A 15657-nucleotide genomic window follows, 5' to 3' on the forward strand; every position below is an offset into this window, starting at 1 on the left:
GAGGCGAACTTTGATTCTTTCAATTAATGATATGAGTTCTGATCATGTCTGAAAGGAGCTCATTATTCTCCTTATCATATCCAATGATCTTCTCTGATCAAGCACATAGTGGGTGATTTTACTCCTTGATATGTATGATCAGGAGAAGGCTCCTCTTTATTTCGGTCGTTCTTCTATGGATACCTGATTATCGTACAAGCCTCAATTGCTCAAGCCTCTGTATGTAGAATTCATGTTGCAAAATTTGTATTCAGATGGCCATAGATAAACTTTTATTGAGCAATGGGAAGAGAAGAAATTCTCTTAAGCAATACAATATGGTGTATTTATCAGCCCTCGAAGGGCTGACCAAAAATTGTACGTATACATGAACCACTCTAGTAAAAAGGTTCAAAACTCAAACTAATAACAATAAATAAAGAATACATAGACATAATCTGTCTGTGTGCGTGCGTGTAATTTTAGTAGGTCGACCAGGTGGAGCCATAGGAAGCTGCAAAGAGCAGAACGAAGAACAGTGGAACTGAGAGCCTAAGAGAGGTTCCGTCTGACGAGCCATTGCCTTCCGTTGATGGTACAGTATTCGATCCAGTTCCTATATTCACAGAAAAACAGTCATTAGTGGCAGAAGCTACATATGGTTTCTCTATTAAGTTTTTTAATTTCACTATGGATAGTAAAGAAGATTGTTTTGAGTTTGGAGTAGTAGTAAAGGGTGGGAACGGTTAGAACAGATGTTCTTTACCTGAAGGAACAGTGGAAGGAGTTCCAGTAGGCGAACCTGCCGGAGAAGCACCTGTTCATCCAAAAGCACGACCTCAGTCAGGAAGCGGATAAAGGGACGAGGAATACTTCATGATATGAAATTTGTAAGTACAGTACTTTCTAGTTCTAAGCTTCACGGGCCAGAACGGGAGACGGAGCAACCTATTAGGGAAGGTAAATTGAACTCGCCCCTTTTCAGTCAATTCACTCACCATTGCAGAGGCTGACAGATGGGGTCTGAACGTTGCAGGCGCCAGGGAGGGCCATGGCCTGGGTCTGATTAATGGTGATGCCGAGGGAGGAGGCGCCCCCATTGAGGACCTGGCAGAGGCACTGGGGCTGTGACCGGACGACGCTGGCGAGCTGTGAGCAGCAGTTGGTGGACGGGGTGGACGAGTTTCCACTGATGTAGTTGAGGCACGGGGACATGCTGATGAGCACGTTGGTACAGTCCGAGCTTGACTGCGCCACTGCACCGGCCCAGAGGGTAGCCGCTGCCACAACCAGGACGGCAACGAGGCCAATCTCCATTCTCCTTCCGGCCATTTCAGGGGGTTTAGTGTTGTAAGTTTGCTTAACTGACAAGGAATGAAGTATTTGGATTCGGAGTTGTTTATTTTCCTGCAACCGTGGAGTGTGGGGAGGGAGAGCGGGGAGTTCGGGCTCTTAAGTAGCCGAGACGGTAGAAGAAGTGACGAGAAGTAAATATTCTATTGGTGACCAAACTTCCGTTGAGTTGGTATTTGCAGGTGAGCTACCTCAGCACATCTATTTATCTAATTTGTTGAATCTGATTAAAGTAAAAGAGGATTTGTTTTGTGGTTCATTGGACGGTTTCAATGGTGGAGACTTCTTTGAGGAGCCGGCAGTGGGAAGCAAAGAAGCAAAGACGAAAGTGCTCAACTCAACGTGTCTTCTCCGTTGCTCTTTTCCGAACTTTCCATGTTGCCGTGCTGTTGCCTTTTTCCTTCTTTTCCTGCAGGAAATAATCGAAAGCTCGAATTGCCTAGAAAGCTCGAAATTGCCCTTTGAATAAGGCAGTTCGAGTCCATGGGAGTTTGACAGCAGCATCTGCAGTTTTAGTTTGGTGAACGACTAAATTGAGTTCCTCCTGTTAAGGTAGAAAGGGCTGAAGAATCAGATTCAAATGCGTATTTGTCATCATAAGGATTGCTGTGTTTGGGCTTAGTTTAGTCAAATTACTATCCGGACCCATTAAAGTGGTGCATCTTCTACACCGGGGCAAGCACGTAAACGGGAATTACTTCTCATGGCCATCCGGCAATATTAGAACCCGATGTCCAATCAAAATAAGCAAAGTTCCTTTACGTATGAGCCGACCTCCTCTGTGGCTTCGACGTGTATATTGGGGGGATTGGAAGGTTGACTCCGCGTAGGATTCCCCGATTGCCTTCTTGGCCTCGTGTGACCAACTATATATGCCATTGTCTTCTTGACTTTGTGTGACCAACTGTATATGCCATTGGAAAAATAAACGCGAAAATTCTAAAACAATACAAAAAGTTAAACTTAAGTTTAAATCTATCAGTTTGGCTCAAGAACTCCTAACTGTTTAGTCCATTGAATACTTTCAGTCCTAAACCGTAATAAAAAAAATAATACTGTTAAGCGGGTCCACGTGATCGTTTCTGATTGGTCAATTAAAATTTTTATTTATTAAAAAATATTTTAAAAATCTAAAAAAAGTGAAAAAGAAAAGTAGGGGAGGAGAGTCCCGTCGACAGGTCTCCCTCGAAGGCCACCTCGCCCCCTGGGGAGGTCGCCGGAAGCGTTTGCAATCTCCAGCAAAATCACCGTGGGGAGGAGGCTTATTGCAGAAAGAAGGGGGGAGGGGGATCCCGCCAGTGGGACCACCCCCTGGTCTCCTCCTTCCGCCTCTCAGAATCATAAATTTTTTCTATTAAAAAATTCGAAGTAAAAATCTTACTTAAAAAATAAAATGTGGCGAACCACTTGAATTGATTAACTCGCATTGGTCGTCGCATTATTTAAACTCCAATCCACGAATTAAAATACTTAAAAACCTCCTACCTAAAAAAAAAAACTTAAGAGCCCAAATAGAAATGACGAGTTTCTATTCAAAGCTTGACCACAAGCAAAAATTTGTAAATCTATAATTTTTTTTTCCGTTACGAAAAAAATGGCACATGTAGTTCCATTGAGTATCGAACATCAAAGTTTTTGATTACCAGATTAGAGCGTGAGCTACTGCGTTACATTCCTCTTTTGACTGTAAATCTATAATTTAAAAAGATAAAACCTACTCATGTATGATACGGAATTATTAAAAAAAATTTCCAAACATGAAAAGGATACTGTTAGCATATATAGATGTTAAACAAAAATCTAACGACAAACAAATAGTAAAAAGAAAAAGGAAAATGGAAGAGCATGCCATAAACTTCAGAGCGCAATCTCATGATGAGCTTCCATTAATCCTCTCACAAGTTTCAAAGTATTTATTTGTAAGATTGAAAAATTTAAAATTAAAATTGAATTCTTTGTGTTAGAGAATACTCGAAAACAAGAGTCTTTTGGTCAATGCCCGCACGATATGAGATAGATAGTGGCGTACCTTTGGAGATAAATTAAATTCCATAGGATATTCGGTCGGAAACACGTACTTTGAACTCTTGCACAGTTTTCCTTCTTTGAGAATATTCTTAGTAAAAAACTAGTCGGGAATCCGATTACTGTAACCGAAACACATTCTCTCTCACGTGATAAGGTAGGGTAGGACATTGAATTTCTTCATTCATAAGTTTTGCCTTTAGGAGAACTCATTTATTTATAGGAATCCAATAGGCACGTAAGAAAGGTCACAACTTTTCTAATAGTATTAGGTGTGACTACTCTAAGAGTCACACATACCCTTTTATGGGCGTATATATAAGGCCACTTTAAGTAACAAATTTTCTTATAATGCAAGGACGGCAAAATCATTGTATATACGTGCATGAGAGGACCTTAACACGACAGTCTCTATACCCCGTGCATCTTCCGTTTTGTCTCACCCTTCTCAAATCTGTTGATGTGCGTGGATCGCACTACTAGCGACCGGCACCCCGGAGGAGGTGAAGTTCATCCATACCTTACGCTAATCCCTGGACCCTTGAACTTCTTCCCCATTCTCTTCGATGAGCGGATCGTTAATGTGTGTTCTCGGTGATGTTAAGTTTGGTGTAACACAACGTAACATGCTGCCGGCCAATAAACACTTTTGACCCAATCGTATTCCTGTGTTGAACACTGTAAACCGGAGCCAGATATGATGGAATAACTATACAAGTTTCATGGAGCGAATTATTGGCAGAAAAGAGAGAGTACGTGCGTATTGTATTGCCCATAGTTATTTTTGTTTGGATAAAAGGGACTCAATTCTCCCGATTGGGATTTTCCGTGCATGCCCCATCATCTCCATTCCCTTATTCTTTTACTAGACCATTAGACATCTTTTATAACAATATTAATTTTTTTTTCCTTTTCGATAACTAAAGTGTTTGGATTTCGCCTGATTAATCCCACGTTCCACCTGATCACTTTGAAAGTTCACGGAACAGGTCAAAAGAAGAAATTTGGTGGAACACTTCAACACTAATAATCAATCGCCGGTTTGTAACTTCTACTATAGCTGAGCTTTGGGTGGTAAAGAAGGGACTCGAAGCGACTTGGCAACTGGGAAAGAGAAAGCTAATCTTCGAAGCCTACTCCGAGGTATCCTTTGCTTGAACTGAGAATTTGCAGGTTGCAATTATGCTCTTGTCAAAGACACACGAGATTTGCTCCGAGGATACTGGCCAGTGATGTTGGTGTTCACCTGCTTAGTAACTGCCTCGTGAACTTGATCTTCTGTCATTTGGGGATATTGTAGGGATCTTCATGCTCTCCATTGCATTACCTAACTTTTCTTTAAGCATTTTGCTTTTGGCCCTGTATGTCACTAGGAAAGAAAATTGTGCAATAGCACATCTATCTATATGTATACCGGAGATATCCTTAATGATGTAATTTTGGATCTCTCAAAATATCCTCGGTACATAATTTCGATTAATAATGATAGTTGGAGTAAAGGGATTTAGTCCGGTGGCATGCGCCATCAACTAAAAATCAAGAGTTCAGGATTTGATTCTTATTAGTATAACTACTTATATTCCTTTATTTAGCTTTTACGTTCTCTTTCTTCCCTCATGTTCCGAATTTCTCCACATTTCTCTCTTCCATCTCACCATTTCTTTGCTTTCTTAGCTAAATTTCATTTGCTGATATATTAATTAATGAAAACCTTTTTCTTTCGGTGTGCACTCTGATATTTGGAAACTTGATGGAGCCCAACTCATCCATTTTGAGTCGGGTGGCCTACTAAGGGGTAAAAACTCTCATAGTATAATTTTTTTTTATTCACGAGGCTCGAACCCAAGATTTTGTATGAGTGGAATAAAAGTCGAGCCACTTGAACCAATTCATAGAAAATCTACACATATTAGAAAATTATGAGAAATAATTATACGTTTTAGAGATTTTAAAAGGGGAAATAGCCTAAAATTCAAATAGTTTACTTAAATTCCCGAATCTATCAAATTTTCAAATTTTGACCCGAAAAATCAAAATATTTCCCTCTGTTTTCCCCATCTACCAACCCGTTAGTTTATGCATTAACGGCGCTGATGTGCCCATCAAATCTATCTATGTGGGAGATGACGACACACGTGGAAAATTAGGGTTATCCTTTAAGTTAAAAAATCAGATAGTTTGCTAATTTTTCATGATTTACCAAAACGTCAAAAACTTCAAAAATTCACATATTTTGCATATATTCTCTAATCTACCAAAATGTATTAACAACCAAAACAGTCATCAAACTTACATAGTAAGACATACATTTTCCGGCTTTACGCGCCAATTTCTATTTTTGAGATTCGAAACGATGCTTGGGACTGAAAAACATATTTCTACATAATATTGATCCTCGTATTTTTCTGAGCAAAACAGTGGTCCCGAATTACCTTTCGTTAGGAAATAATCGAGTAGTTATGATCAAACGCGTTTCGTAGGTTCAATATTGAATCTTATCGAGATTCGGTCTCCATGAACGCAAATTGGATTTTTAATAGAGCCGATTATTTTTTCGAATTTCTCAATTTTGAAATATTCATTCGAAAATTTCGATGGACGGTGAGAAATTGAATTTCTTCCAAATAAAGTCCGTACGAGTAAATAAAAAAGGAAAAAAGAAAAAAAATTAAAATATATATAGTATTTTCCTTTAACTTCGTTCCAGTGGAATATCTCAAATCCATTGACCGGATACTTTATATATGATATTATGAATATTATTTATCATCCATTCTAAATCATTTACCGATTGATTACTAATAATAATTATCACAAAATATATAACCACTGTCAGTCGTTTGAGAAATATATAGACTAAAAACCTTTGAAATTCCATTTTCTCATACATACTCGCATTCATGTCATGGCTACAAAAAGTCTTTTGAGGGGCATCGTATCACGAACTGTACCCACAACTTATTGATTTCACACTTTTTTCCATGTAGTTGTTAACTTATATTGCTCCAAATATTGTCGAAGAATAAACTAACATGTACATAACTATATATGACAGCCTGATCACCCATCTGATCAAAGCGAGTTATCACCGAGGCCGTTACAAGGTAAAATCAAATGTGTCTAAGTTTATCGATTAAGATAAGATTACTTACATCCCTAGCTCATGTATATATACAAGTCACACGGTAAAATGAAGCAGCATCGTTAAGGGAAGGAATTGGCATAACATGCAAAGACCGGATGTTTTTATTCATGTATCAAGAGGGGATATAGAACCAAGAAGGTTTACATCATAGACAAATAGGAAACAAGCAGAGATATTAATTGCTCCCACAAGCAATACATTTCAAACCACACGCATATAAATTGACGAGGATGCTACATATAGAACGAGCACATGCGACACAATGTATGATTTCATATGAAATATAATCGAGAAAAATTCACCAAGTTCAAGTCAGACAGCACTGACACCCGACACGCATGAGGCCACGAAGAGCGAAAGCAAAATGAACCGAACTGAGATCGCCATGGGATTTGCATTTGAACTTGAAGAGCTCGTCGCTTTAGATCCCCCTGCAAATTCGGGATGCCGGATGAATAAGTGTGATTGTTAAATAATTTGGACAGTTCAGTGTAGGGACACGAGCAATAATCAACAGACGTCCATGCGCATGCACACTTTTATAATATATATGATTTGATCATAGAAAATAGTTACAATTAACGGGAAAAAAGAAGAAGAAAGAAACATTGCTTTCTACGAATGAACAAATAAATACAAGATGTTATGATTTAATGAAAATCTATTATATCATCTCGTACTGATGATATGTGATTACTGGTACTTCTTTCCGAGTTTTCGACAACCGAAGAAAGCTCGAACATATAATTAAGAGGGTACACGCACAACCTGTGACGGAGGAGTCGGAGGGAGTGTCATTGTTCCCCGGCAAAGCTTGAGGAGAGCCCGCTGAAGCCAAATTAGGAGCCATTGCAGGACCACCAGCACCAGCTAATAATACATGAGCATCAAAAACCTCGACAATTTACAAACTAATATTCAAATTTAAAGTTTCCTTTTCATCTCACAATAATTACTTTCAATCCAACAAATTTTTTCAATGATATCCGGATTTTTCTTATAGTGTTTTATTGTTGGCCGTCATATAAGAGAATTTTACTGCACTGAGATAAGATACATTAATATAAGAAAGCAATGATCCTCGACGTAAAGGATTGAGTTGATTCCATATTTTACCATTGCATCTGCTGACGGGTGGAGTTTGCACATTACAGGCGCCGGGGAGCGCGAGAGCTTGGGTTTGATTTATTGTCACTCCAAGCGAAGCCCCACCATTGTTGAGGACCATGCAGAGGCACTGTGGCTGCGACTGGACCACACTGGCTAGCTGCGAGCAGCATGAAGACGACGGGGTTGAGGAGCTCCCCGTCACAAAGTTGAGACATGGGGACAGGCCGATGAGCACGCTCATGCAGTTCGACTGGGCAGCGACCTGCTCCCACAGCAGGGCTGCTACCGCGAGGGCTACCGCACCCACCTTTGTTATCGGAGCCATCGAGGTTAGGATGGAACAGTTGGGTTGTCCTGAAAAGAATGGTAGTGTATTGTAATGTATATGTATGGAATTTTAACTTTGCTTGTAGTGTGAGTTTGGAGTAAAGAGCTTGCATGGGAATGGACGATTTATATACAACTCTTTGTTGGATTTTCGGCATATTATATTTCTCAATTAGTTTAATATTTGCTTTTTCGGTGAACTAAAAAATGCTTAATGAGGTCAGACGTGTGCTTATCATCATGCAAATTATATTAATAATTAGCCCCGCCGTTTTAACCCTTAAAAAAAAATTAGCCCCGCAGTTAACCTAGCGTTGTGGTATATATATCTTTATTTTAATTTAGTTTCCCCAGAACAATATGTTTCGGCAAAGAAAAAGGGTATAATTTACCCGTAACGAAAAAAATACAAGTTTAATTCTTGGGAAGTTGGGAAGAGTAATTTTAAATACTCAATCTTAAAATTGTGAGATCAAATGTATTTTTATCACTAGAAAAGGATATTATCTACCCAAAAGAAAAAAAGAAAAAGAAAAAGAGAAAAAGGAGGTTACATGCTTTTGATCTTTACGGCAACAGGCTTTTGTATATGGAACATGTTCATACCCTCGACTGATGGATAATTCAACTCACTGAATGTCCATATAAATCCATTGGCTCGTCCTGCAAGGGGTCCCGCGTTAATAATCTCTTTGATTACAAGAGAACAGCTTATGGGTTTTAAAAGGAATAAATTACAGAGTGAAAAATAAAAGCATGTAGGAAAAATATTTTGATGTCAGGTCGAGTATAAGTATCATTATATATAGAGTCCCGTTTTATCTTATACATATATACCTAAGATTGGGCATGAACTCCCTAAAGAGCTAGTGGCGATTTCTTGATTGATACACTTAGTGCTGTCATGTCCATCTGCAAGAAAAACTCATTTTAGAAACACTGATATTTGCTTCCAAAAGTTATTTATTTGCCAAGATATTAGAGACAAAAGAGTAAATTACCTTATTTACTTTTGTCGTTTTAAATCTATAGAGGCGAATTAACAACAATTAATAAAAGTCACTAACTAGTACTGTTAGTGTAATTTAATTTGCCTCCAATCAAGAGATATAACAACAAATTTTTTTAAATAAATGATTGTAATTACATTTGACTATTATCTCTCTCATATACTTTTATTGTGCCTTGAACCCGTCTCGAAACCTAGACTTTTAGCATAGTATTTTTATTCTCGCATCTTTACCATTTCACCATCAATGCATTTTTGAATTGAATTACATTTAATTTATATTTAATATTTTTGTCAAGCTTCAATAAACATGTAAAATTTTTATTCATATAATTATTTCAAATTAAGAAAATAATTAATATGCATACAATATTAAATCAAACATTGTGGGTATATATATCGTTAACTTCTCGGGTGGTAAGTAGAAGATTGCTAAATTATCCAAAAATTTATGTAATAAATCGTATAGAAACACAATAGATGAAGTAAAATACACAAAAAGAATACTAGTTTACTACTTTATTTAATCCAAAATCTGCATGAGATAATTTACATTTATCAATAAATAAAATATATTTTCTAATGTTGAGAGTAATTTGAATATCCTTTAATTCATATTGAATAAATTATTTATGTTTAAGCAAAAATAATCCATCAAACTTCCAATACTTTTTTCTACTTACTCTGTAGATAAAATTTCATGAGTTGGAGGGAAATGAGAATTAAATTTGGAGGCAATTGTATTTTACCTCTAAAAGAATATATTAGGGGCAAATAATACTTTTGCTTTCTAAAAAAATATTTAGTCACAAATTTTCTACATGCCTCTACTAATATATTTCTAAAAGTATTATTCTTTTGAGGCAAAAGACTTATTTGTTGCTAATAATTCTGATATAGATTTGTAATTTACTAAGTATTAACTTTAAGTGTTTTTAGAGGCACATAAAATCCACGTAAGAGACATTTATTGTATTTGCCTCAAAATGAGAATTTTAGAGACTAATGTTAAAACTGCCTCTCATTATTTCTCTCTAAAAAGGATGTTTCTTGTAGTGCAATAATAATTAATAATTATTAGAGTACTGGATTCGGTGAAACGGTAATTATCCTCAATTTGAGGTAAAGCAAGTCTCATTCATGAGATTTCCCATAAATCCAATTACTTTTTCTTTTTCCCTCTATAGTTAGGCCTTTAAATTTCCTTTGTAACTGAAAAAATGGGTAAAATACATTAAATAGCTCACAGTAACTACTAACTTCCATAGGACAATTTTATGCCAGTTTAACTATAAATATATTGCAAGTGCATGCAAATTTCTTCAGCAGCTATGCCAGACCATGTCAATTAATTAATTAAACGAACACGGCCGAAATTCACGTAAGTCTAACAGGAGAGGGATAATCTTTATTAATGTTATTGTGTGCGTACACATGAAATATCTGCCGTCACAGTTAACAATTGCCTGACTTTCCAAGTTCCAACTTTATATTATAATCTTATATATAGAAAATATATGTGCGATCTATTTGTACGGTTTATTTTCATCTACTTATGTTATTTTTATTTATTTTGCGGCTGAAGCTAGCGCAAGTCAATCGAAACGTAAGGTTACGGAAAAACAAGGTGATCATGAAGTATTTGTTCACCTAATATTGCTGGAATTAAGAATTTTCTATTCTTCGTAAAGTTTGATGAAAATTTATATATGTTTACCCCTTGACAATGCTATAATAGATGCGAATGCCACAACACGTTGTGTTTATTCAGAAGAAAAGCTAAAGTGAAATCCCATTTGAATGATAGAGTGAGGGGGTTGGGGTATCCGATAAATTTTAAGATGTCGTACCCCGTGTGTATAATTCCGGTTTCTAATGTTAGAAAATGAAACACTCATGTTTATTTAACTTAACTTTACTTAACTCTACTTTTTTCTTAATTCAACAACATAATTATTACCTTTTTATATTTTTTTTCAAATTCTCTCTCATACTTTTTCTTATCTATTATTTAAATTAATTTGTAATACTAAATTCTTTCAACTATTCAACACTTTTTTCCTCAATTTCAACAAAATATTCTCAATTTAACAACACAATCATAACTTTTTTTATCTTTTTTTTTTCAAATTATCTCATATACTTTTTCCAACTACTTTTGCTTTCATTTTCTCAAATCAAATTAAATTAAACTTAATTTTGTTACCGAATGTTATGTAACAATCTAACAAGGCCTAAGATCTCGAAAATAAAATTATTTTTTCGATTATAAAAAAGGCCCGTGAGACTAGTACAATAAAATAAAAGTCTTAATAGTTAATAAATAGGTACAGATAATCTCACTAAGTATCAAATCTGAAACCTTTTGTTTATCAGTTTAGGGCGTGCGCCACTGCACTACCCATTTTGATCCGAAAATAAAGTTATTGAGCCTACTAAGCCTTAACAAGCCTCAATAGACCCTTGGATCTCGTTTGTAAAAAAAAAAGAGCCACCCCACAACCACATTAGAGTTATCCCTTTTTGTTATATATATATGTAAAAGTCCTCTTAGACTCTCCCTCAATAATAAGGCACATAATATACAAAACGGCTAACTCCATAGTCGGAGAGGGAAATTGGAAAACTATTCCAATTCTCTCCTTTTTTTAATCATGCTTTAGAGTTTAGACCATGGATGGCAATGACACACTCAGCGGATTCCTCAACAAAATACCCCCTTATTTAAGAAATAAAACTTACAGATCTATCGAAAAAAGAAATAAAGAAATAAAACGTACCAACATTAGGAGAACACCGAATTAGAATGCCCTACCCGCGAGTGGACAAGTTCTGATGGGTTCCAACTTCCAAGTCCATACTCGCGAGCATCCTAAGTTAATAAGCTGACCAAGATTGAAGAACAATCAAAGAGAGATCGGAGATTCCCTTTGTTTACTTCTATGCATACGTCAAAGAACAATGTACATAGTCTACCAGCTTAGTCAGGGATGGACTGAGTCGGGAGTTGAGCAGGCAGTTACCCCTTAAAATTTTAACATTTTCAAGAAAAATTATATAATATTCTTCAAATTATGATGAAATCGTTTTGTATTTATCAAACAGTGTGTAACGCAACAATGCATGTCCTCGCCTTGGGACTTAGAGGTCTTATGTTCAATACTCATGTGGGACTACTCGTGCCCCTTTATTAGAGATTTTCATTTCATTATACTAAGTCCATGACATTCATTGTAACCCAAAAAAATTCTTTGTACATATTTGCTTTCTCTATTACGATTCTAGAATACTCGATATATCTCTGTAATTATATAAATTAGTTACACCTTAGGATAGTATCCCTATTTCCTTAGATAGCCACTGATTTTGTGAGATTTACTCATCTCATCGTTGTACTCAGCCTCTATATGTACAGAGTATACGAAATAATGCAATTCGACTTTTTCCATTCAGTTCCCTCTTGCAAACTCAAATGATATCAGAGCAATTGGTCTAGGGACCAGAGCTTCACCACATCCTCTTGTTGGTTGATTGATTCAGCCAAGCTTCATCTCTGACCATGACGGACAGTAGCAGTCAGACTACTAGGGTCACAGGCACTAGTGTTGCTATCAATCCTGCTAGCCCATATTTCGTCACCCCGTCTGACAGTACTGGCATTCAGTTGATCTCCTGCAAACCTAACAGGGACAAGTTATGTTTTGTTGAAGGGACTCTCCCGGAACCATAAGAAGGAGATCCAAATCTTGTTTTGTGGGGCACCGTCAATTCCACTGTCGTCACTTGGCTAGCCAATACGTTAGATAAGGTCCTCTAGCCGAGCATTGCTTCTATAGAGGACGCAAAGACCCTCTGGACGACCTGAATTAAAGTTTTTCTCAAGGGAACGAAAGCCGCATATATCAACTCAAAAGCGAGATTTGCCTCTTGCGGCAGGAGGGATGGTCGGTGTCCGAATATTATGGCCTGCTCAAAAGCCTATGGGATGAGCTTGATCATCTATTGGAGGCCGTGACCTGTACCTGCGCATGTACGTGATAGCTTGTCTCAATCGTATTGAGCAAAGAGAAAAGGAGAAGGCACATCAGTTTCTTATGGGGCTAAACCTCGAGTTTTCGATGGTTCGGTCAAATATTCTGAATATGGAACCTTTTCCTTCTCTTAACCGTGTTTACCAAATGATTACTCGTGATTAAGACAAAGAATTGTAGCCCGATCTCAGGAAATGGGACCGGAGTAGCGGCTTTCCTGGCCAAAGGGGCGACTGACAACAAGTCAGTAAATCGCTAAGGAGGAGGTTGTAATAGTCTCGGACACACGAGAAGCACGTGCTACAAACTTAATGGTCGTCCCACCTCTGCAACCGTCGATGGACAACTGAGTCACGAAGGATGGAATCAACGCAATAATTTGAAACATCGTCCAAGACAGTTGGATCGAAGGAACGTCGCTCCGTGAAGAGATTAAATCCAATGTTATCGCGACCTCTCATGTCTCCACGAAGAATCAAGTTGCAGATCTTTTCACTAAGGCGTTAGGACAGGACAGATTCCGTTTTCTCCTCAGCAAGTTGGTTGTTCGTAATTCTCACGCTCCAACTTGAGGGGAGTATTACGGTTCTAGAATACTCGGTGTATCTCTGTAATTATGTAAATTAGTTACACCTTAGGATAGTATCCCTATTTCGCTAGATAGCCACTGATTTTGAGGGATTTACCCATCCCATCGTTGTACTCAGTCTCTATATAGACAGAGTATATGGAATAATACAATTCGACTTTGTCCATTCAATTTCTTGCAAACTCTGAAATTCTCCTAACTCTGAAAGGGTATATTCTTATTCGTCTCCTCAAGTACCTTGCCTTATATAAGTTTGAATTTTGGCTCCGTCCCTAAGAACAGCAAGAGCTTTTAGGTGCCATTTTTACATGAACGAAAAGAAAAATGACTTTGTCTCAGTAAATAATTTTACGATATATCACAAACATTTTTTCTTTTTCTTATTTTTACAAAATCATCAAACATTCAGTCCTGCCATCACGGACGCCACTGCGTTTAGGATTGGAGTGGCTTGACACTACGCACCACGACCCTAGAAGAGGTAGACCAGCCAGCAAGAGTGAGCCTCCTCTGGCGACGTTGTTGTACCGGTAGAGGTGGCTGACATGGGGCGACCCTAGGTAAATAGATCCAGTGGTGGCAGCTAATCAAGGAATTTCAAGAAGCTGTCAATACTTGGTTAATTTTATTATCTAAAGATAGAAATTATTGAACGGCGCTTCATGCTTTTGAGGGACTGTCAACTGCTAGTTCGTGGGATGTGGGAGGTGTTGATAGGAGCTCCGAAGAAGATGAGCATATCAAGTACAAGATGTGTCCTTTTGGTGCGTCGGTCTCAACCCAGAAGTGGTAGGATAAAAGTTCAATACTGACCGGTGGCGAAGGGAAAACCGGGAATGGCCTTACTGAGAAGTGAATTTGGAAGGTTTATCGCAGGCCAGCTCAATGCAAAATACCGGCATTTCAACCTCGATGGTATGCGGAGAGTCAAAACTGGACTAACCTATATATTTGTGCTTTGCAACGGGTAGCCTCGATTTCAACTGATGGAGATGAAATGTTCTGATCAGTCCAACATGCTTCTAGCTAGGAAAAGCAAGAATAATTGTGCCAATTGGCTCGCAAATATTTCACTCCAGCAACCTTTACAGGTTCATGCCAAAGATGGAGAGTCGGAGACGAAATATAATTTTGCAATCAAACATGCCCATGTAATTAGTAAAAGAATAACTAGCTAGGTAGATAACACAAATGTCTATCAAAGTGAAATTTATCATCACTTAGAAATCAAGAGATTTTAGTCAGAGTCGTATTAAGAGGTACTAGTTGGATTCTTATTAACTTCAAGTGGCCCTTTACTTCTTCTCTCTTTACCTCGTACTCCCTTCACGAGCCTTCTTAATTGATTGTAAAAATAAGCAGGATTGCTCGCCCTTTCTTTTCCACCTTCTATCAATTTTCAAAATTTTCGTGATTCCTACTATCATGGGTAGATACAGGATACTCTTTATATGAATTGCTATATAAGAATACTCATCAAGTCTTTATGAGCTTCCACAGCAACACTCAAAATTATACAAACTGGCATTCATCACTTAAGCGAAAAATTAAAGGAAAAATAAATGGATACGGAAAAGTTGCATGACACTAAAAGTTATTAACGTGAATATACAAATTACTGTACCCGTACAAATACGACCTTAACCTTTATTATTATATTTTCTCGAACATCGACATATGTTCAGAGGAACCAATGATATATGTTGCAGAATGCACACGAACCCTATAACAAATTCCTCGGCTGTAAACAAAACACCTGACCATTCTAATTAACGATCACACTCCCTTTGACGTTCAACCAATTATCTTCTGACACATGGCTGGGGGGCCCATTACAAGCTACCAGGCTTGGCCCTGAGCCTTATTTGGTTGGCCAATTGAAGTGGGGTCCAGGACCACCTAGACACATCCACAAGCCGCCACATTACAAGACAACATTATCAATGCTGACACGTCATCCTTTTACAAACGGTTTGGTTAAGGTAGTTGAGCTCCAAAAAACTGATTAACCTACCAATTTCCTTTCGATACTCCTCCATGGCAACCAACCCTTATTCCCTCACCTATAAATTCCTTCATCCCTATTCTT

At 37.6% G+C, this 15657-nt stretch overlaps 2 protein-coding genes across 3 annotated transcripts; both read right to left on the bottom strand.

Annotated features, from left to right (window-relative positions):
* Positions 1-243: 243 nt before the first annotated feature.
* Positions 244-1535, bottom strand: LOC116208597 (non-specific lipid-transfer protein-like protein At2g13820). The gene is made up of 3 exons (XM_031542125.1): positions 978-1535; positions 746-796; positions 244-595 (listed from the first exon to the last, which is right to left on the bottom strand). The coding sequence occupies exons 1-3, from the start codon at positions 1309-1311 to the stop codon at positions 462-464; spliced, it is 519 nt and encodes a 172-aa protein (XP_031397985.1). The 5' UTR covers positions 1312-1535; the 3' UTR covers positions 244-461.
* Positions 1536-6580: 5045 nt separating this feature from the next.
* Positions 6581-8037, bottom strand: LOC116207188 (non-specific lipid-transfer protein-like protein At2g13820). Of its 2 annotated transcripts, none has more exons than XM_031540071.1 (3): positions 7619-8037; positions 7271-7330; positions 6581-6933 (listed from the first exon to the last, which is right to left on the bottom strand). In XM_031540071.1, the coding sequence occupies exons 1-3, from the start codon at positions 7935-7937 to the stop codon at positions 6815-6817; spliced, it is 498 nt and encodes a 165-aa protein (XP_031395931.1). In that variant the 5' UTR covers positions 7938-8037; the 3' UTR covers positions 6581-6814. The 2 variants fall into 2 exon arrangements, with proteins under 2 accessions (XP_031395931.1, XP_031395930.1); XM_031540070.1 differs by having other exon boundaries at positions 7271-7372.
* Between the last annotated feature and the right edge of the window lie 7620 nt (positions 8038-15657).

Source organism: Punica granatum, chromosome 5 (assembly GCF_007655135.1).
Source record: "Punica granatum isolate Tunisia-2019 chromosome 5, ASM765513v2, whole genome shotgun sequence".
In the NCBI taxonomy this organism is placed as follows: Eukaryota; Viridiplantae; Streptophyta; class Magnoliopsida; order Myrtales; family Lythraceae; genus Punica; species Punica granatum.